The sequence below is a fragment of the Garra rufa genome, chromosome 1 (assembly GCF_049309525.1).
Source record: "Garra rufa chromosome 1, GarRuf1.0, whole genome shotgun sequence".
Lineage (NCBI taxonomy): Eukaryota > Metazoa > Chordata > Actinopteri > Cypriniformes > Cyprinidae > Garra > Garra rufa.
Window position 1 is genome coordinate 14,471,724 of NC_133361.1, and position 22,331 is coordinate 14,494,054.

General features: G+C 46.8%; 1 protein-coding gene across 1 annotated transcript in view; it reads right to left on the reverse strand.

Annotated features, from left to right (window-relative positions):
* The window catches only part of LOC141286993 (interferon-induced very large GTPase 1-like), a 66,021-nt gene extending 62,101 nt beyond the window's left edge, over positions 1-3,920 (reverse strand). The window contains exons 1-4 of the mRNA XM_073819159.1: positions 3,894-3,920; positions 2,524-2,620; positions 1,169-1,780; positions 343-410 (exon numbers count right to left, since the gene is read on the reverse strand). Coding sequence (XP_073675260.1) covers positions 343-410; positions 1,169-1,780; positions 2,524-2,620; positions 3,894-3,920 — 804 coding nt within the window. The remainder of the gene's footprint in view (positions 1-342; positions 411-1,168; positions 1,781-2,523; positions 2,621-3,893) is intronic.
* Between the last annotated feature and the right edge of the window lie 18,411 nt (positions 3,921-22,331).

The window sequence follows — 22,331 nt, forward strand, 5'->3', positions numbered from 1 at the left end:
ATTACAAATGGAAGTAATCATCCCAACTCCCTTTGAAAGGCAGAGCCCCAGGACACATGCGTGCCATTATATAGTTGAAGAAAGAGGAAAACTAACAAGTGGATACATGCCCTACAGCCTTTATTAAAGGGCTCATCGGATGCCCATTTTCCACAAGTTCATATGAATGGATTTTTATCATTGTAGGGTGGTTGTGTACACAAACAACATTTAAATGTGCAAACATGTAATTTTCAAACAACATGTAAAAGTTAGTTTTGCATCCGATGACCCCTTTAAAGTCACTTGAGAATGTAACAATCAGGAGATACCAGTCAGCTAATAAATGTGCAAAGCCCTTACCCTGTGCATTTCTCTTGTCTCTGTTGTTGTGGTGGGCTCCTTTGTTTCTTCATTGACTGAAGGTCCATCTTTTAAAATAAAAGAAACAATTAATAACAAGAATGTTTCTGAAGCCCTACAGATTTTGTTTCTGCATGACAGCAGTCAAACATTCTTAAAAAGTAGGTAGAACAGCTCTTTCCACTTAACCTGGTTATACCTCAGTTTATTTAAGTTGTTAGTAGGACAAAGAGGATTTCATATAAGGTTCATGGGATTTGTTTTGGCTCTGTTAACTATACAATCTGTATTTATAACTGTTGTAGCCATTTGTTGGCAATATTTTGTTTTGTATTTACAGTATGTTAAATATTATACTATATTGTTTGTATTTTGTTGAGAGTTTTCTGTTAATTGCAAACAAGATTTGTAAACGTCATAAAGGGCATTGTAATTGGACGGCTAGAGGCCGGAAGAAAGGGTGTGGGTCAGACGTAATTTTTTGACCACTTCATACATTAATTATTTTGTTTAAGAACAAATTTAGTTTTGTATAAATTAAATCTTAAACTTAATATATGATTTGTTATTTATTTTCAATGACAAATAAAGGAAATACTTTTTTTTTAATCTCCGCATGAAGTGTGTATGAACATCAAACCCACTGCAATGCTTCCGTGGCCAAAACAAAAGGCAGAAACAGTAACTGTAATGCTTCAATATGTAATGATAAAACAAATTATGAAGATATTAATTGTATTATTATTATGATTATTATTAATATTTTAATTTTAATTTGTCTATATATATTTAGTTAAAATCAGCTAAAGTCAGAATGTTTTCTCACCACTTTTACATTCACTGTTTGTCAGGTCTTCACTCTGTAATGCTTTGTTGAACACCTCTCTAGTGTAGCACTGCTGTTGATTCTCCTTAAACAGACGTTCAATCTTGTTCATCAGTTCTCTCATCTCTGACTGGTTGTTCATCAACTTGTTGCATGTCTGATATCTTTCTCCACATTTCCCCAGCAGCTGCTCCAGAACAGGGTTTTTCTTCAGATCATCTATTATAGTATCACACTCTTCTTCGCTTTCATAGGTGAAGAGAAGCATCACAAACTGAAGAACTGTGTCACCAAACTTTCTCTGTAGCAATTCAAGATCCATGATATCAGCATCTGTTAACTGGTCCAGTCGCACAACAAAGATGAAAACGTGGATTTCATTTTCTATAATTAGCTGATCAATGACATGGTCCATATTTTCAGCTTTATTTAAGCCAGTCATGTTGATCACTGAGACACTGTGTTCTGATATATTTCTCTGTAAAGGAATAATCCTGGATGTGTCTGCATTTTCAACATTCAGTTTTTCTCCAAGTAGAATGTTTTCATGTCCAAGTTGGATATATGCAGAGTTTCCAAATAACGCAATTGTCAGATTGGGAAACCTGGGTTCTAGAATAAACATCAAAGAAATATGAAGTTTTGTCATGAAAGCCAAGATGGCACAGTCTGATAGGTTCCTACCAAAATATGCTAGCACTTGTTAGATTTTATTTTATTTTATTTTTTTTATGACATACTGACAGGGGCCCCCTGTTAAAGTTTTGCTTAGGGCCCCCCAGAATTCTAAGACCAGGATAGAGGTTAATTTCTTGCATGCAGCAGCATATTTGTGCAGCATCAGCATGTCTTACATGCTCACAGCATCATGTCTGTGCATGTATTAGCAGTAGCAAGTCTCCACACTTGCTCTGCAGCAGCAGCAAAAATAAACAGCAGCAGTGTAACAGCAAATATAGACCAAATACATTAACACTGTCATATCTATACTCATCATAAACTGTTTATATTCATGATAGAACTATTGTTAAACAAGGCAATAAATTGCAACATAAAAACAAACTTGGTAACACTTTAGAGTAGAGGACACACATTTATTATTTACTAAGAGATTACCCTCAGTTTACTCCTAATTTGCTGCTTATAGTTTACTCCTAATTTGCTGCTTATTGATAGTGAGGTGGTTGATGTAGTAGTTATATTAGATATGGGGTAGGATTAAGGAAACTATGGAATATGATAAAAAAGTCAATATGCTAGTAATATGCATACTAATAAGCAACTAGTTAAGAGTAAATTGTGTTCCATAATCTAAAGTGTTACCAAAAGTCTTAAAAGCAATATTGGTTTCTTACCCATGCTGTTGATTGGTAAATCAGGGTCCAAGGGTTTATTTGATTTACTCATGTCTGCATGACCATAAGGCTTAGAGTTGCTCCCTTCTTCTCCAGCCTGTTCATTTTCACAAAAAAAAAACAAAAAAAAAAAACGCAAGTGAGATGGATGAATGAAGCCATTAGAGAAACAAGAAAATGGAAAAGGAGTCAATTAACCTGTAAATGAAACCATCAGTGACGTTTTACAATGGGGTCTACAGCTTATACTAAATGTGGTGATAAATAAGAGATTTGTTGTTCAGAGAACTTCATTAATTATAATTTGTAAATTGCGAGTATAGAGAGCGGTACGGAGCATTCGCACAGTTAAACTGGTGGACCAACTTGAGTGATTACCAGCTTGCATCAGTTGCTTTTATAGTGTTCATATGTTCTCTTAAAAATTTAATTAAAAACATGGTCATTTTATTAACCCAAATATTTTAGCTTTTTAGTTTTTGTGTTACCTAGCTCCTTGGACAGGACAGTTGCAACAACATGGGTTGTAATGAGTGCAGATATTTTGCATTCTCTTCAGGAGTAGTTCTCAGTGCCGCCAACTTGCATTTCTTTGATAAATATGTTTTATTTAATCTATAAAACTGTTTATTTGCTGTAAATCATTTTATTTAATGCAGAGCAAACTAAAGAGATGCAATGTCAGTCACCTAAACAAGCGGTCATCTGTCTTTTCGGTAACACTTTAGAATAGGTATGTAAGGCAGGACTCGTAGGAAGCGTTGAAAGATCCAATTGCAGGCTTTATTAGGCAGATCGTGGTCAAGACAGGCAAGGTCGAACAACAGCAAACAATTATATCCGTGACGAGACAAAGGCGTAATCCAGAAATACAGGCGAGGGTCAAAATCCAAGTGGGGAGTCCAAAGTAACAAATAAAACAAAAATATGAATCAAGGCTAAACTATGACTATGACTATGTCTGTGACTATGACTATGACTATGACTAACAAACAAAACAAAACATGGCAATGGCAAGAAAACAATGAAACAAAGCTATGGAAAACAAGGAAACGCTTGGTAGAGTCCGCAACAGCAAAACAATACTTTGCGATGTCTGTGTGTTAATGGCTGCTCTTTATGGTAGACAAACAGGAGGTAACCAACGAGGCAGCAGAGGGAGCAGCAAAAGTCAGAGTGAGTAAGGGCTCCCTCTGCTGGCCTGGCGTTACAGAACACCCCCCCCCCCCACACCAGGAGCGACTCCCGGCGCTCAAACAATAACAGTCCAGGGGCCTCATTTATAAAGACTTGCGTAGAAACCATCCTTGATTTTATCTAAGAACTTTTCTGATTAGATTGTAAGAGCGATTCAGAGAAACCGAACGTACCACGAAATCCATGCGTACACCAGTCATTCGGTAATAAATCACAAATGATCGTGGAATTGTATGCAGCTGAATGTTCCGCCGTCGAAACGCCCCTGCTTATTTAATTAACATATAAAATGAGCTCATTCCTAAAGCAAAAACTCTGTGACAATGGCAAGTAAAAAGGAGTACAAGAAATCAAATTATAGTGAGGCTGAACTATCTGCAATACCAGGCATTACCACAAGGAAACGGTCGTACGCCAAGCTGGAATCTGACGTGGAGATAAGTACTTTTCCACGTCAAAGACGGTTTTTATAAATCTGTACTTTGCCGTGGATTTGATCGTACGAACACTCTAAGATCAAATCAGTGCGTAAGAAAGTTTTATAAATGAGGCCCCAGGAGGGTGGGAGAACAGAGGCAAAACAGGGGGTGCGATGGTGGGCCAGGTCCATGCAGGGGAACAGGTTCAGAGTCAGGGCCTGGACCTTGGAGCAGAGGCAGACAGTGGAGCACTGGAGGACCTGGGCCATGGAGCGGTAGCAGACAGTGAGGCAGTGGAGGACCTGGGTCGTGGAACAGTGGCAGACAGTGAAGCACTGGAGGACCTGGACCAAGGAGCTGTGGCAGACAGTAGAAACTTGGAGGGCCTGGGCCGTGAAGCAGTGGCAGACAGTGGAACAATGGAGGACCTGGACCGTGGAGTGATGGCAGACAGTAAAGCTCTGGAGGGCCTGGGCCATGGAGCAATAGCAGACCTGGATCATGAAGCAGAGGTGGGCCTGGACCGTGAAGCAATGGCAGACTGTGGAGTAGTGGAAGCCATGGCGGGGCCGGCAGAGCAGGAAGCCTAGGCGGTGAAGACAAAGCAGGAAGCCATGGCGGAGCAGGCAGAGCAGGGAGCCTTGGCGGTGCGCAGAGCAGGAAGCCATGGCGGAGAAGGCAGAGCAGGGAGCCTTGGAGGTGCAGGCAGAGCAGGAAACCTTGGTGTTGCAGGCAGAGCAGGAACATTGACAGTGGTTGAGCAGATAGTAAGTGTATCCATGAGTGGTACCTCCTTTTGAGGATCTGCAGTGGCCGCTGCCTCCTCAGGGGGTTCCCCCGTAAACGCCGCCTCCACAAGAGGCATTGGTGCAGCGGACACGTGGACAGACTCATGGACAGACGAGGCCTCTGGAGCAGACTCGTGGACAGACGAGGTCTCTGGAGCAGACTCGTGGACAAACTCATGGGCAGACGAGGCCTCTGGAGCAGACTCGTGAACAGACGAGGCCTCTGGAGTGTAGTGTACAGCCCACACACTCAAAATGGTGATTGCCATCACACTAGCAGTCATAACATGACATGGCTCTGGACGCTCGGGCGAGAAATGACTTGGCTCTGGACGCTCGGACGAGACATGACTTGGCTCTGGAATAACAGCAGTAACTTGGTTTGGCTCATGGAGATCTGCTGTAACTTGGCTTGGCTCATGAAGATCAACTGTGGCTTGGCTTGGCTCAGGGACAACAGCAGCACCTTGACTTGGCTCTTGAAGATCTGCTGTAACTTGGCTTGGCTCATGAAGCTCAGCTGTGGTTTGGCTTAACATAGATAACCCAGCTGTAACCAGAGATGGGCATAAATACATAGAAATGTATTTAAAATAAAAATACAAAATACTGAGTGGAAAAATTTATTTAAATACAAATACAAAATACTGTGTAAAAAAAATGTATTTAAATACAAATACAGTATTTTGTATTTTTAAAATACACAAAATACATGTGAAATTGGCCATCAAGTGCCGGCATCCCTATTAGGCTGAAATATATCTGGACATATTCTGAATGCAAAACAAAAACATTTAGATGTGTACTACTGATTAGAAATGATCTTCTCTTCCCCTGCCCTGTAGAAAAAACAAAACTAATTTTGTTTTCCCCCAAACATCTTTTATTACGTTTTATCACCGTCATGACTTCAACTCAGTAACAAAAACTCAATAACACAAAGTTGATAGATTAAAAAAAAAAAAACTTTCAAAACTGATTGGCTAACAGGCAGCTAACCCTGTTTTTCTCCTACACGTGTCGGTGCTTTTTTTTATTCTTTCATGTTTACTAAAGGCAAATCTGAATGATGCACCATTTTAACTTTAATCAACAAGGAATTGATCATGATGACACCATTACCTTAATGCAGAAAACTGAGAAAAGTCGCCGATCCAATGCTGACTCTGCTGCAGGCAGCTCACGTGCATGAGTGTTAAAGGGATAGTTCACCCAAAAATTAAAATTGAATGTTTATCTGCTCACCCCCAGGGCATCCAATATGTAGGTGACTTTGTTTCTTCAGCAGAACACAAATAAAGATTTTTAACTAAAACTGGTGCAGTCTGTCAGCCATATAATGGGAGTGGATGGGCACCAGACCTTTAAAAGAAAAAAAAAGAAAAGAAAAAAACAACACGCACAGACAAATCCAAATTACACCCTTTGGCTCGTGACGATACATTGATGTCCTAAGACACGAAACGATCGGTTTTTGCGAGAAACTGAACAGTATTTAAATTATTTTTACCTCTGATACACTACCACGTCCATCTCTCCTGAGCACGAGCTCAGTATCCGTACGCAAACGCCGGAAGCGATCTGTCGCGTGTATACGACACTCATTGTTTACACAGTGCACAGAGATTGTGGGTTTAGCGGCTATTCAAAATGGTAATTACTTGTGCTTATCCTGATTGTTCAAACCGATTTAAAACTAAAAGATTACGTTTGCTTGCACAAATTCATCCGGGACTATTAACTATTTCCCCTTCCAGCGTTTGCGTATACTACGCCAGAGCATGTACACGTGTAACGAGCCGGATGATAAACTCGTGCTCAGGACAGATGGACATTGCTGTGTATCAAAGGTAAAAAATGATATAAATACTGTTCAGTTTCTCACAGCAGCTGCTCCCTCTGCTGGCCTAGCGTTACAAGGTAACACCTATTAACTATTAACTACGACTTATTAGCATGCATATTACTAGAATATTGGTCATTTATTAGTACTAATTAAGCACATATTAATGCCTTATTCTACATGACCTTATTCTACATCCCTAATCCTACCCAATACCTAAACCTAACAACTACTTTACTAACTTTTAGCAGCAAATTAGGAATTTATTGAGGGAAAAGTTGTAGTTAACAGTTAATAGGTGTTACCTATTCTAAAGTGTTATTGTCTTTTCATGACGATTTTTTTTTTATCTTGTTAAACGAGTTTAAATGTAAGAAACATTGTATACATGTTTTAATGGTAAAGTATTTTGCATTAAGAATAGTAATTAACAAAAAATAAAAGCAATTAGGCAAAGGAAGAAAGAAAGAAAATGATATTTCACTAATATTTTAGTCAAATTAACATTTTTTTTTGGCAATATTTTACAGTGTATTACTGTTTTTTTTCCCTTAAATTCTTGATAATCTACTGTCAGTATTTTGTCCTCTCCTGTTCTGTTTTCCCAGTGTTTTTCCCCCTCTGTTTCCAGTACTTTTGGTTTGTCCCATTTGCTCCCCCTTTTGGTTTAGTGTTTTTGGTTCTATCCATGCCCATATTTGTATTTCCCCCTCGTTATCCTGTTATCTCGTTTGTAGCCACGCCTTGTGTTCTGTGTATTTAAGTCTGTGTCTGATCACTCCCAGCTGTCCGTCGTTGATGTTACATGTTCCCGTTTAATGCTCCAGGTTTTTGTTTGTTTGTTATTATAATCAGTGTTTTATTTAATAAACTTTCATTATATTCATTTACTCCGGTTCTCCTCCTCCATCTCCACTCCTCAACCCAACCAGACTGTGACACTGGCAGCACGGTTGCCAGCACATTACTGTTTTTCTACAGTGTGTTGCCGCAATTTATTACAGTTTGTTACTGTTAAATTATGTTTCATGCAGTTTTTTTTAATCTTATGTCTTTAACCCTCTAAACCCCATATAGCAAAATCCTCAGTTCTCTTCCAGGAACTTCGAGCTGCGTCGAAACGCTAGTGGAACACCTTCAGCGTGAGCACGCTCTGAATCATGTGTGTAATCAGTCCAATGGAATTGCAAGATGTCACGGGCGTCATGACGTCACAGACCAGGAAGCTTCAAAGCATGTGCGGTGAGAACAGCGTCAGCTTTCTGTCATTCAGCAAGCACTCTGTGTTGTGTCATGTCCCACTGTCCTTTTTTGTGCTAGTTCACACACCTTTTATTTGAGAGTGTTTGTCAGTATGTCCAAAGCCACTGAGAAAAAGGGTGATTCTCATAAGCAGCAACATTTTAAGCTGTGTGCTCCCCCGTGTACTCGTTTCATTATGAGTGGGGATACACACAGCTTTTGTGTTGTCTGCATGGGAGCGGAGCATGCGGCATCAGCCCTTGAGGGGGCTGATTACCCACATTGTGAGCGCATGTCTTTGCATTTGCTCTGTTCCCAGAAGGCTCTCTTTGAGGAGGGAGTCTTCACCAGTGCTCCTTGCGGGCCTGGCCCCGCTTTCGCCGAGGCGGAGCGGCGGCTGCACTTGTGGGGTTCGCAATTGGATCTGGCAGAGGGAATGGAGACGAGCGAGTTCCTATCTTCTCCCTCACCTGCCAGATCTACCACCCACTCTTTGGGATTGGAAGCCCGCTCTGCGGTTCCTCGGGTGGAACAGACACTCGCGGGAGATCTGTCCTCAGCGCTGGTGGGCAAGGGGTATGCGGCAGCAGGTCAGGCTGGTGCCTGTTTGCACACCATGGCGGTGTTGCAAGCCTACCAAGCCGACCTGCTGAAAGAGCTGGACGAAAGCGAGGACCCGCTGATTTGATTTGCTGGGAGGCATGCTACCATCACAGAGGTGCCTCAAACAGCTAGCTGGGCGGCTTCCTGCCGGTTCACCACTTCAGGACCCCAAACTAGCCCTTCTCTAACACCAGAGGTCAGTCTCAAGAGACTGATTCCCTTAGTAGACTCTTGCCAAATGTGTCTCAATGGGTCCTGCATACTGTAGAGAGGGGTTACCGTATCCAATTCGGTTCCCCTCTTCCCCATTTCAGCAGAGTTTTTCCACACTTGTGAGTCCCAAGCAGGCTCTGGTAATGGAACAAGAAGTAAACGCTCTCTTGAGGAAGGAGGCCATCGAGGTGGTCCCTCCTTACGAAAGAGAATGCGGGTTCTACAGCCGGTACTTCATTGTTCCGAAGATGGATGGAGGCTTGAGGCCCATTTTAGATCTGTGCCTGTTGAATCATGTGGTCATGCAACTGAAATTCAGAATGATAACTGTCAAGCAGGTCGTGTCACAGGTCAGGTCCAAGGACTGGTTTGTGACAATAGATCTAAAAGACGCCTACTTCCATGTCTCCATCCTTCCTCAACACAGGAAGTTCCTGAGGTTTGCTTTCAGGGGCGAAGCTTACCAATATCGGGTTCTTCCTTTCAGCCTTGCACTCTCACCCCGCACTTTCACGAAGTGTGTGGATGCAGCTCTGTTTCCTCTGTGACTCCAGGGCATCCGCATACTCAACTATATCGATGATTGGTTAATTTTGGCTCAGTCCGAGCGGATTGCAGTTCAACATCGAGATGTTGTTCTATCTCACATGAAAGAGCTGGGGGTTAAGACTAAACGCCAAGAAAAGTGTGCGTTCTCCATTACAGAAAACCATTTATCTAGGCGTGGTGTGGCATTCGACCATGATGCAGGCACGTATGTCTCCTGCTCGTGTCGATTCGATCCTCACCGCAGTCGCGAGAGTGAGAGAAGGCCGGTCACTCACTGTGAAGCAGTTTCTGAGACTACTGGGTCTGATGGCAGCTGCATCCAACGTAATACCTTTTGGCCTGCTGTACATGAGACCCTTACAGTGGTGGCTCAAGACCAAGGGGTTTTCCCTGAGGGGAAATCCGCTTCGCATGATCAAGGTCACGCGGCGATGCCTTCGTGCCTTGGACATGTGGACGAAACCTTGGTTCCCTTCCGGAGGGAACTCTACGCTGCGTCCTGGTTAGGACACTTTGGGAACTGCCCTCAGCGTGACCGGTTCTGAAGCTCTTATAAAACAACGACAATGAACTTGACATTGACCGGCGCCAGCCCATGACGTCATTAACAAGGCGCCTACTAGTATAAAGGGGCGCTTGTGAATACATCAACCATCTTTTTGTTCTTCAGCCTTACCTTGTTCTAAGCTCGAGTAAAATGATGATTCCTAGAGTATACAGTTCAGCAAGTGTGCAGAATCCGTGTCAGAGAAATCTGACACCAGATGACGTGCGCAGTCTGTTTGTTATGTGTTTGGGTGAGTGAGCACGCGCGCTCTGTTCTTGAGAGTGCAGAGCGCGTTCATCGTGAGAGTTTCTCTCTAAGGAAACTCCGCTCTCGTTTGTCCCCTTTTCCGAGGAAATCGGGACATTTATCTGCCCTACGCGGCTCGGGTCCCGTTGCAGCCGAGGCTGCACGGAGAACGAGCCCGCGGTGGTTACAGATGAAGCGCGCACACGAGTTGAGAGATGTGTAATCTCTCACGCTCGTCAGCCGCGGACGAGGGCGAGCTGCGGGCGAAGGATGTATTAATCTCTGACATCCTTTGATACAGCGGCAAGTGCTCTACTGGTTTTAGCCAGGTAAGCAGGATGTGGCTGTTATGGGCGAAAAGTGATTTTCTGAGCTCTCACAGCCTGCCTGCCCCGCGTATGATGAGCTGTTGTCTGTTATGAGCCGCGCTGCGGTCTGCTTTGATCTGCGGTGAAAGCACGTGCAGGGGGAGGTTGCTCATAACAAATTATATGAGCAATTTCACCCTGACCATAACGGACCAGTCCCCATATACATCCCATTCCCTCCTGATCTATATATTAGGATCGGGAGGGCATGGGATAAACCATATTCAGCCGCACTCATCTATATCAGCATGTTAGTTATGCTGGTGCAGAGTGAGTGCGTGAGTATGGCAGGCCGTCAATGCCATAACCTGAGGATACGTTTGCTGTCTCTCGGCGTGGGTGGCGTCGACGCTGAGGGCATACGCGGCAGCGGGTCAGGCTGGTGCTGCCTGCACGCAGTGGCAGTGTTGCAGGTGTACCGGGCTGATCTGCTGGAGGATGAAGACCCGTGGAGAGGGCTGAGCTGTTTCACACCACAGGCTTGTAGGTGAATTTTGGCAGACATCGGGGAGAAAGATGAGTGCTTTCTCCTCGATGCGCCAGTCTCGCCTTCCGAATTATTCGGTACATCCGTTGTTACGATGTTCGACTAACTCAGGGAGGCGGAGGCGTGCTCAGCGGCTAATAGATCCTTTGGGGTCTGTTATTTCTCACCGGTCCTCATCTCCACCCGAACGCAGGGGGAGCCTGGCCCCTCCTGGCCTGCGGGCTGGAGGCAGGGCCAGGCGGTTTTGTGTGGCCACTCGAGACCCTCCTCTTGGGAGGGGTAGGTCTCAGAGGAGACGTGATGTGCGTTATGGGAGACGGGATCGTAGGGAAACGATCCTCTCCCTTCTCCCTCACGTCGTGCGGCCACCCGCCCTTTTTTTCCCTTAAGACTCTGGGGCTGGGCTGATGATAGATTGATAAATTCAATCCGTTGGCCCGGTACATGAACTGACATATAGGTGGTTGTGTATATGTATATGTACGTATTCTTTGTCTACCAGCTCCGCTTGGGTGAGACTTTAGTATTTGAGCTACTGAGCTCCTAAGGTCCCTGAGTGTCGAGTGTAGCCAGGTCTTCCCTCGTTTGTGAGTTAGTGTACCAAGACCTCCACTCGTAAATGACTCCTGTAGGGGTTAGGCGTTGTCAGGCTTCCTCTCATTCTGAGAGTTATCCCTTGAAGCCTCCGCTGCTTTTGAGCTCGGCTTAGGCACTATTTATACCTGCATATGCATGTCTACACACCTACTGGGTGTGGCAGTCTACCCCGTCCCGTGGTAAGAGTCCCTCTAGACTCCGCTCGTCTGAGTGTGAAGACCGGGAGGTTAGGGTAGGTTCCCCACCCTCCTTTTAAGAAGATAGGAGCAACCCAGGGTTGAGCGCATGGGCTGCCTCTCTTTGTGAGTCAGTGCACTGAAGGCCCCGCTCCCCAGGGCCCTGTCAAAAAGGGAAAGAAAGAAGTTTTCTTTAGTGAGAGAGGAAAGTTTAGAAACCCCCCCCCCCCCCCCCCCCTAATTGTGAGGATTTTTTCAGGCCTCCTCTCTCTGAGAGTTGCGCTGACGAGATGCCCCTCTATGGAGGTTCTTGTCTAGGCTGATTTCTCACAATTCTATCAGATTTGGGCAGTTCTGGGAGCTGGTAGGCTCTCGTGAGCCTCGCTCTACACCGAAGCTTACAGTGTTAGGTCCTCCTTGGCGGAAGCCCTGGTCTGGACCTCCAGGTTTCACCTTTTGAACCCTGTATAGGCGCTTACAGCTCTGTCCAGATAGCATTTAGGGGGTTAAGTGTAGTAGGTCTCCCCTCATTATTAATGAGCTCTGTTGGTTAGCACCTCCACTCCTAGACTTTCCTGCCACGGTGAGCGTTGTCAGGGTGCTGTAGGCTTCCTCTCGATTGAGAGTCCTTCTGTAGGAGCCTCCGCTCTTCGCTGCTGCTGATCAGACCTCCTTTCTCCTAGTGGCGTCATGATGTAGGTCGGGCGACTGGTCTTCCCTATGGTTTAGACTTAGAATGGTTAGATGTGTTCTCCTGCATAAGAACCGTCCAGTTGCAGCCTTCGCTCCCCTCAGTGCTCCGCTTACAAGTACATACTCGTGGTATTTAGCTGGTAGGCCTGCTTAGGCCTCGCTAACTGCTGTGCTCTGTGCTTTGAGCCCTCTGCCAAAGCTGAGTATTGTTAAGGCTCTCTCTTTCCAGACTTGAAGCCTCCACTCTACAGATTCCTGTGATGTGGGTTCATGTACTTGTAGCGTTGAGTGTAGCCAGGTCTCCCCTCAGTGGGTTTTTCGTTAAGACCTCCACTCTCGAGCATCTCTCGCTAGGGACTATTAGAATACCGCTCACCAAGACCGAGTGTTGTCAGGCTTTTTCTCTCTGTGAGATTCGTTCAAAGCCTCCACTCTACAGGGCCCTGCTCTCAGCATTTGGGCCCTGCTGTGAGTCCCGGTATTCTCTAAGCGTTGAGTGTAGCTAGGTCTCCCCTCACTGAATATTTGGGGTGAGATCTCCACTCTTTAGAGCTGGGAGGTTGAGCGTTGTCAGGTGTTCCTCTCATTCTGAGAGTCTCTATGAAGGCCTCCGTTCCCCAGAAGCTCCGTTTTTAGTACCTCCAAGCGTGAGTGTAGCCAGGCCTCTCCTCACTTAGAGCGTTGAGGCCTCCACTCGTAAAGAGCTGGCGGATTGAGCATGTTGGGGCTTCCCCTCTGGTGAGGCCCCCGTTCTCCAGAAGCTCCGCTTCCAGTCTTTCCCTCCAGGCGTGAGTGTAGTCAGGTCTCCCCTCACGAAGGGTTATTGAGATCTCCACTCCTAAGATCTAGTGGACTGAACGTTGTCAGGTTTCCTCTCTTTTTGAGTCTTCTGTGAAGCCTCCGTTCTCCAGAAGCTCCGCCTTCAGTACTTTAGGCGTGAGTGTAGCCAGGTCTCCCCTCACTAGAGGGGCTCTTTTGAGACCTCCACTCCTGAGAGTTAGTGGATTGAACGTTGTCAAGGTTTCCTCTCCTTAGAGAGTCTTCTGTGAAGCCTCCGTTTTCCAGAAGCTCCGCCTCTGTACTTACAAGCATGAGTGTAGTCAGGTCTCCCCTCACACAAGGGTTTATGTTTGAGACCTCCACTCTTACAGAGCTCCGAAGCTCCAGGCTTTGCTATCGCCTGTGATAATTATATGGTGTTTCCCTCGCTACGCTCTGGGCACCTTCTCAAACCCACAATAGTGGTGAGTACTCACGCGAAACTTTGAGCACTCCTTAAAAACCCACGTGAAGTGGTAAGTGCACACGCAAGTCCTTGGGCACTTTCTAAAATCCACATGAGTGGTAAAGACTCCCCCCTGAAGGTTGGGTTCTTTTCTAAAATCCTGTATGGTATGGGTTACGCAGTATTTCTCCGTTCCCATTCTAGAGTTGGTTCTAAACACCCCTGGGTGGTTACAACTCCACTGCAGATAGCACTACCTATAGGTTTGAGTGCCGCTAGGCTTCCTCTCATCTAGAGAGTCTTCCTGCAGAAGCCTCCACTCTTCCTAAAGGGAAAATAAGTTTGGGCGTGAGTGTAGCCAGGTCTCTCCTCACTTAGAGCGTTGAGGCCTCCACTCGTAAAGAGCTGGCGGATTGAGCGTGTCGGGGCTTCCCCTCTGGTGAGGCCCCCGTTCTCCAGAAGCTCCGCTTCCAGTCTTTCCCTCCAGGCGTGAGTGTAGTCAGGTCTCCCCTCACGAAGGGTTATTGAGATCTCCAATCCTAAGAGCTAGTGGATTGAACGTTGTCTAGGTTTCCTCTCCTTAGAGAGTCTTCTGTGAAGCCTCCGTTTTCCAGAAGCTCCGCTTCCAGTACCTCTAGGCGTGAGTGTAGCTAGGTCTCCCCTCACTGAAGGGTTATTTGAGACCTCCACTCCTAAGAGCTAGTGGATTGAACGTTGTCAGGTTTCCTCTCTTTTTAGAGTCTTCTGTGAAGCCTCCGTTCTCCAGAAGCTCCGCCTCTGTACGTACAAGCGTGAGTGTAGTCAGGTCTCCCCTCATACATGGGTTATGTTTGAGACCTCCACTCTTACAGAGCTCCGAAGCTCCAGGCTTTGCTGTGGCCTGTGATAATTATATGGTGTTTCCCTCGCTACGCTCTGGGCACCTTCTCAAACCCACAATAGTGGTGAGTACTCACGCGAAGCTTTGAGCACTCCTTAAAACCCACGTGAAGTGGTAAGTGCACACGCAAGTCCTTGGGCACTTTCTGAAATCCACATGAGTGGTAAAGATTCCCCCCGAAGGTTGGGTTCTTTTCTAAAACCCTACACGGTATGGGTTACGCAGTATTTCTCCGTTCCCATTCTAGAGTTGGTTCTAAAAACCCCTGAGTTTTTCCAACTCCACTGCAGACAGCACTACTTATAGGATCGAGTGTCGCTAGGCTTCCTCTCATCTAGAGAGTCTTCTTGCAGAAGCCTCCACTCTCCTGAGAACTCCACTTAGGTGGTTCTATTGCTTAGGCTCCTGGAGCCTCATGGATCACCTCCAGTGTTGAGTGTAGTTAGGTCTCTGACCTCCACTCCCAGAGTTCCCCGCAAGCACAGAGTGTTGCTAGGCTTCCTCTCGTTTAGAGAGTTTGTTTAGAGCCTCCGCTCTTCAGAACCCCCGCCTAGTATGAAGACTTAAGGGTAAGCTTCACTACTAGCGGTGAGTGTAGGTAGGCCTACTCTCGCTTAGAAGTATCAGGCCTCCACTCCTAGGAGTTCCGTGCTTGGGTGGCCGAGCTAGCTGTGACGTCGGCCCAAGTAGTGGGGAGTGATGTTCCTTCTTGACTCCTCAATCAGTCAGTTGTTCACTTACTCCTCAGCATGGCGGCGTTGGTATATCGTTCCCAAAGTGTCCTAACCAGGACGCAGCGTAGAGTTCCCTCCGGAAGGGAACGTCTCAGGTTACGTAGGTAACCCTAGTTCCCTGAGGACAGGGAACGAGACGCTGCGTCTCGTAGCCATGCTTCGGGCCCCACTTACGTCTCCATCAGACAAAAAGATGGTTGATGTATTCACAAGCGCCCCTTTATACTAGTAGGCGCCTTGTTAATGACGTCATGGGCTGGCGCCGGTCAATGTCAAGTTCATTGTCGTTGTTTTATAAGAGCTTCAGAACCGGTCACGCTGAGGGCAGTTCCCAAAGTGTCCTAACCAGGACGCAGCGTCTCGTTCCCTGTCCTCAGGGAACTAGGGTTACCTACGTAACCTGAGACGTTTTTGCTACAGGGCCCAGTGTTGGGTGCTCCTTGTCGCTGCGTCACGCTAGCGACGGATACGTCCCTCACTGGTTGGGGAGCGGTCATGAGTGGCCGCTCAGCCCGCGGTCTATGGAGGGGTCACCATCTTACGTGGCACATCAATTGCCTGGAGATGCTGGTCGTGAGGCACTTCCCCCCAGACCTAAGAGATCACCATGTGTTGGTGCGCAATGACAACACAGCGGTGGTCTCTTACATCAACCACCAGGGAGGCCTGCGTTCGCGCCCTTTGTACAAGCTGACACACCAGATCCTTGTGTGGTCCCAGGGGAAACTCCTCTCGCTGAGAGCAGTTTACATCCCTGGGCATCTCAATGCGGGAGCAGACATCCTGTCGAGGCAGGGGCCGAGGTCCGGGGAATGGATCCTTCACCCCGAGGTGGTGAAGCAGATTTAGAGAGTGTTTGGCCAGGCTCAGGTTGACCTTTTTGCGACTCAAGAGCCCGGTGGAGGAAGGGGGACCAATTGCTAGTTTGCTACGGTCCCCCCAGTAGAGGTTGTCCCGCTGCAAAACCTTCCATCAGCCGGTGGATTGTGGATGCCATCCTCTGACCTCCCCTTATCTTTGGGAGTGAAGGCTCACTCTACCCGTGGTGTGTCTGCCTCTAAAGCCTTCTTCTCGGGTCTTTCCCTTCAAGACATATGTAACGCTGCAGGTTGGTCCACGCCCCTGACCTTTGCTAGGTTCTATGGCCTAGATCTTCGAGCCTCTCCTGGCTCCTTCATTCTCTCACCCTAATTTCGGGCAGGGACTTTCCTCAGTATGGCGGTGTGGGCATTCTCGTTCCCCTAGCATTTTGACGCAGCTCAAAGTTCCTGGAAGGGAATGTCTTAGGTTACGACTGTAACCCTGTAACCTGCGTCTCGAGGCCATACTTCTGGTATCCCTGCAACGCTTGCCTCATTCCGAAGCTGATGCTGTCCTCACCGCATGTGCTTTTAAGTATCCTGGTCGGTGACGTCATGACACCCATGACGTCTCGCCATTCCATTGGACTGATTATACACGATTCAGAGCGTGCTCACGCTGAAGGTAATGAGTAACTCTCCTAACACAAAAGACAAAAGATAGACACAGAACAGACAACACAAGACAGGGAAAACAAGACACAAAGACAGAGAGGGGAGCCAAGTCATAGCTCGAGACCTCATGGTCCCACAACAAGAAAGAACATGAAGCACGTGTATCTGAACTCTGACACGAAACCAAAACTCAACAAGACATGAGTGCCGGGATCCGAACAAGTGTCAGGGCTCTATCACAAAACCACAAGAAAACTAGACCGAAGTGACAGAACCCTGACATATAGGCCCTTGTAGCTTATTTTAATAACTTTCTGCACTTGCTATACAATATACTTAAGTGCAGTTAAAGTACAAAAAATTGTTATACCAATAATTTTATAATAAATCGAAAAGCAAGACTTTAAAAATCTAGGGAGTTAAAATGGCAGTTGAAGCTAATAATCCTCTGCTACCATCTTCTGGTTATAAGGGTAATTTAATGTCAGTTTCATCTTAAAAAGTTTTGTTTTTCATGTCTTCTTTTTAAATGAAAAGTGGATCATTTAAGTGAATCTAATTGAACAGCTGTAGAGTTGAAAAATAATAAAGGCTTTAAAATATTACAAGCATGTGTTTCATGTGAAATGTGTTTAAGACTATGAAGGTTATTTATTATCAAGAATACTATTAAGATGTCTTACTTTAGCCTAAACACTGTACATTTAAATGTACAACTATGTGTCTTGGGATTACCAGGCTCTGCATTTAAATTATATGTTGTTGAATAATATTAAACTGAATGTTCATGCCGCTATCATTACTTAAAATGTTGCAATTATTGTTCTTCTCAGTTTCTAATAAGAATGAGGAGTTTCAAGAGTGTCCACCTACATATAACACATATAATAAGAGCTTCACCAGAAGTTTACAAGCTGGCTTATCATTATACGGAAGTTCTAAAGAATGTTCTGTGCATATGGTTAATTCAGTTGTAGTTCTTGTGATTTTGCATGTCTCATCTCTTTTTTCAGTTCCGTTCATTTCAGTGATTCTGCTTGTTAACAGCAGGTGTTCATCAGTGTCTGAACTCACTCATTAGTTTTCATTATCTCTGTCACATGGACTATATTAGTAAACTCATGTAGGGAATAGTAAATGAGGGTGTAGGTGGGATGTGATTTGAAACACAGCCTCTGAGCGTCAACTTTGTACGCTGTTAATTTGCGATAAATTGCAGCAGGCTACTTTCTCGAAAATTACAAATATTACCCACAATGCACTGTTCAGAAGAAAACGTCTCAGGTTACTTATGTAACCCTGGTTCCCTGAGGGAACGAGACACTGCGTCATCAACGCTTTGGGGAATGCCATTGGCGAACTCGGCTCTGAATCAGTCTTCAACCAATATGACGGGAGTGACGCCACCGACGTGGTGACGTAATGCGACCAGGAAGTATATAAGCACGAGCATTTCAAACCGGCTTCAGCTTCCAGGAATGAAGCAATGCGCGGCAGGAATGCGGGAATTATGGCCCATGACGCAGTGTCTCGTTCCCTCAGGGAACCAGGGTTACATACGTAACCTAAGACGTTCCCTTCTGGGAACTCGACACTGCGTCATCAACGCTTTGGGGAACGATATGCCAACTTCCCCAGAATTCCAAATTCCTGCCCAGTGGTGTTTGTCTGGGTAAGAAAGTAAGCGCTGCTTCTGGTGGATCAGGCCTGGAAGAACTCTCTGCCTGGGGGGACAAGGGTGAGAGAGACAATACACCTCTGTCTGGGGGACCAGCCCAGAGCAGGAGGGTAGTGCCAGAGGCGGACACCTGCCGGGGCACTGAAGGTTCTCTGCCTGGGAAATCTGCCAGAAAACAAGAGAAAAATTACCCCTCTGTCCGGAGATCTGCCTGAGCAAGAGGGAGATGGCATATACCTCGGCCCTCGGGCTCGCGAGGAAAGTGGTCCGCTCTGTCTGGGGAACAGCCAGCACAAGAGGGACTAGAAGGACTCCGCCTGGAAAACTGCCAGGACGCGAGTGGGATCACATCTCTGCCTGGGGAGGCCCCAGCGCAAGAGGAAACATGGTAGGAACCTCGGCCCTCAGGCGCTCGAGGAGAAGTAGTCCAAACTCTGTCTGGGGAACAGCCAGCACGAGAGGGACTGAATTGGCTTCCTCTGGAAAACGGCCAGGACGTGAGTGGAATTACATCTCTGCCTGGGAGTACCCAGCGAAGAGGGATATGATCCGCCTCAGCCCTCGGGCTCACGAGGAAAGCCTCGACCTCAGTCTGGGGACCAGCCAGACATAGAGGGACAGGTAGCCTCTGGGGAAGATGCCAGGACGCTAGGTTGCTCCACCTGGGAAGAATGCCAGGACGCGAGTGGGATTACATCTCTGCCTGGGGAGCACCCAGCGCGAGAGGGAACATGATAAGTACCTCGGCCCTTAGGCACACGAGGAGAAGCAGTCCAAACTCTGTCTGGGGAACAGCCAGTACAGGAGGGACTGGAAAGGCTCCGCCTGGAAAACTGCCAGGACGTGAGCGGAATTACATCTCTGCCTGGAGAGCACCCAGCGCGAGCGGGAGAGTTGTACACCTCGGCCCTTGGGCACACAAGGAAAGGGTAGTCCCTTGTCGGGGCGCACCCGGACAAGAGGGACTCAAGTAGTGCCTGGAAACTCTGGCCAGGACACTAGAATGGCTCCGCCTGGAAAACTGCCAGGACGCGATTGGGATTACATCTCTACCTGGGGAGCACCCAGCGCAAGAGGAAACATCTACCTCGGCCCTCGGGCTCACAAGGGATAGCGCCTTCGCTGTCAACTTATGACAGATGAGCTTGTAGCTCGTAGGTCTAACTCATAGAACCTAACAAAGGTCAGGGGTGTGGACCAACCCGCCGCACTGCAGATGTCCTGAATAGGGACACCTGCTAGCAGAGCTTTAGAGGCCGCCATGCCTCGAGTTGAGTGAGCCTTAACGCCCATCGGTGATGGCAGGCCAGAGGACACATATGCAGTAGTTATGGCATCCACGATCCATCTACTGATTGTAGGTTTTGTTGCTGGGAGCCCCCTCTTAGGGGGACCGTAACAGACCAATAGTTGCTCTGACTTTCGCCACAGGGCAGCTCTGTGGACGTATATGTCCAGTGCTCGCACTGGACACATACAATTATACTTCCGATGGTCGCTCTCCACGAATGGAGGAGGATAAAAGGCCTGTAGGGTGACTGGCTGTGGTACCGCTGTTGGGACCTTCGGCACATACCCTGGTCTAGGGTAGAGGAACGCTTTGGCCAAACCGGGCGCAAAGTCGATATAAGAAGGGGCCACGTCTGTACCATGGCGTCCAGCCCCAGTGGAGCTGGAGGCGCTAGAGAGTACCAGAGGGGACATTGCGATGTCTCTTGAGTCGCAGAGAGGTCCACTTGAGCCTGGCCAAACACTCTCCATATCTGTTTCACTACCTCGGGGTGAAGCCTCCATTCCCCGGGCCTCGGCCCCTGCCTCGACAGGATGTCTGCCCCCATGTTCAGATGCCCAGGGATATGAACTGCACTTAACGAGAGGAGTTTTCCTTGGGACCACAGGAGGATATGGTACGTCAACTTGAACAAGGGGCGTGAACGCACACCCCCCTGGTAGTTGATGTAATATACCACCGCTGTGTTGTTGGTGTGAACCAACACATGGCAGTTCCTCAGGTCTGGGAGGAAATGCCTCAAAGCCTTGAAAACTGCTAACATCTCTAGGCAATTGATGTGCCATGAGAGATGATGACCGGTCCACAGGCCGGAGGCCGAGCGGCCACTCATGACCGCTCCCCACCCGGTGAGGGATACATCTGTCGTTAGCGTGACGCGGCGACACAGAGCTCCCAAGACCGGGCCCTGAGATAGTGGATAGTGGATGGACTTTCGCTCTGCCTCCCTCACATCCCTGCACCAGTAGGAAAGTCCACAACACCAACCCCCTTACGCTGATTGGTTGGAACACTGTTTGTTTATCTGTGGAATAGTTGATAGCGCCGATTGTTTTTTTGGCATATCTCGGACCCTAGGCTGACCAGAGAGACACGTTTTTTTCACAGACAATTTATGGGGCAGGCAGCGAGCGGATCGTGAAGAAAGGTCAGCTGAATTTGACACTTTATGTTTCAGGCTAGAAATCGCTGATACAACCTTTAATATGTTTGGTCTTGGACAGCGGTCCTCAATTCCATCCCCCAAACCCCGGTGAAGCTTACTTTACTTTGGAACATTCATTCACATATTTGCGCTATGCCACCGCATGCAGCATCTTCACACACAGACGAAACTTACTAGTGTGAAGAGTGACATAAATGCATCTGTAAATAAATACAATTTAAATTCACGTCTCACACGCTTTAATCACCTTTAAATAGAACATATACGCTCGCTTCAAAATGGAATAATGGCAGAATATCCGATGATGTCCACTTAGCAGGGCACTTACATTGGAAAAGAACAAACATCTGAAGCAATAAAAGAAACACACAAAATGTGCAGGCACAATTGTGTGGGACCCCTTCATAATGTAGACATGCCCCCAACAAAGCAGAAGATACAAGAAATAAACTATACAATTCAATATATGCATGCTGCTGAGTGTAGGAATATAACCTGTTGCATCAGCGGACATGCATATATATCTACACAAATGGAAGGAATTTTAAAAAAGGACACCCACCAAGCTGATAGAGATACAAAACAGCAACCAACTGAGCAAGATATCATTATTTAAAAAAAATAATTTGAAAATTGCTGTTGACACAATGATATATCCTTGTATTAGTATAGTGAAACTGTTAGGAGCAATGAAAATGAGTGAATGGCAGTAACTTGACTGACATTGCTTTCACGCCGTGCAGGGAGAGGGGAGCCAGGAGAACAAACGCAGGAGCCAGGAGTACCGATAAACACTTATTTAATGAACAGAGGAAACAAATGATTTAAATAGGAGTGGCAGGGGGTGTGGCAAATTAACAAGACAGGTGAAACAAATCAAGGCTAATGGGGGCAGGAACAAAGCAATACACACAGCACTACAGGGGGAGACAAAGGGAGAAACCAACAGAAGTCCATGTAAGGGGGAAAAACACTAGGAAACACTGACAATAACATCCCCCTCCAAAAAAGGTGCGTCCTGCGCCATATACATCTAAAGGGGAGGGAGGGTGGGCACCCTGGAAGCCGCTAGGCAGGGACATAGGATACAGGGGCGGCCTCTAGTGTGGGTCAGGGTGCTCAGGGGGCCATGGCGGATCAGGGAGCACAGGAGGCCATGGCAGATCAGGGAGCTCAGAGGGCCATGGCGGGTCAGGAAGCTCGGGAGGCCATGGCCGAGCAGACAGTTCAGGAAGCCATGGCAGGTCAGACAGTTCAGGAGTCCATGGCGGAGCAAACAGTTCAGGGGGCCATGGCGGGTTTGAGAGCTCAGGAGGCCATGGCAGAGCAGATAGTTCAGGGGGCCATGGCGGGTTAGAGATCTCGGGAGGCCATGGCAGAGCAGACAGTTCA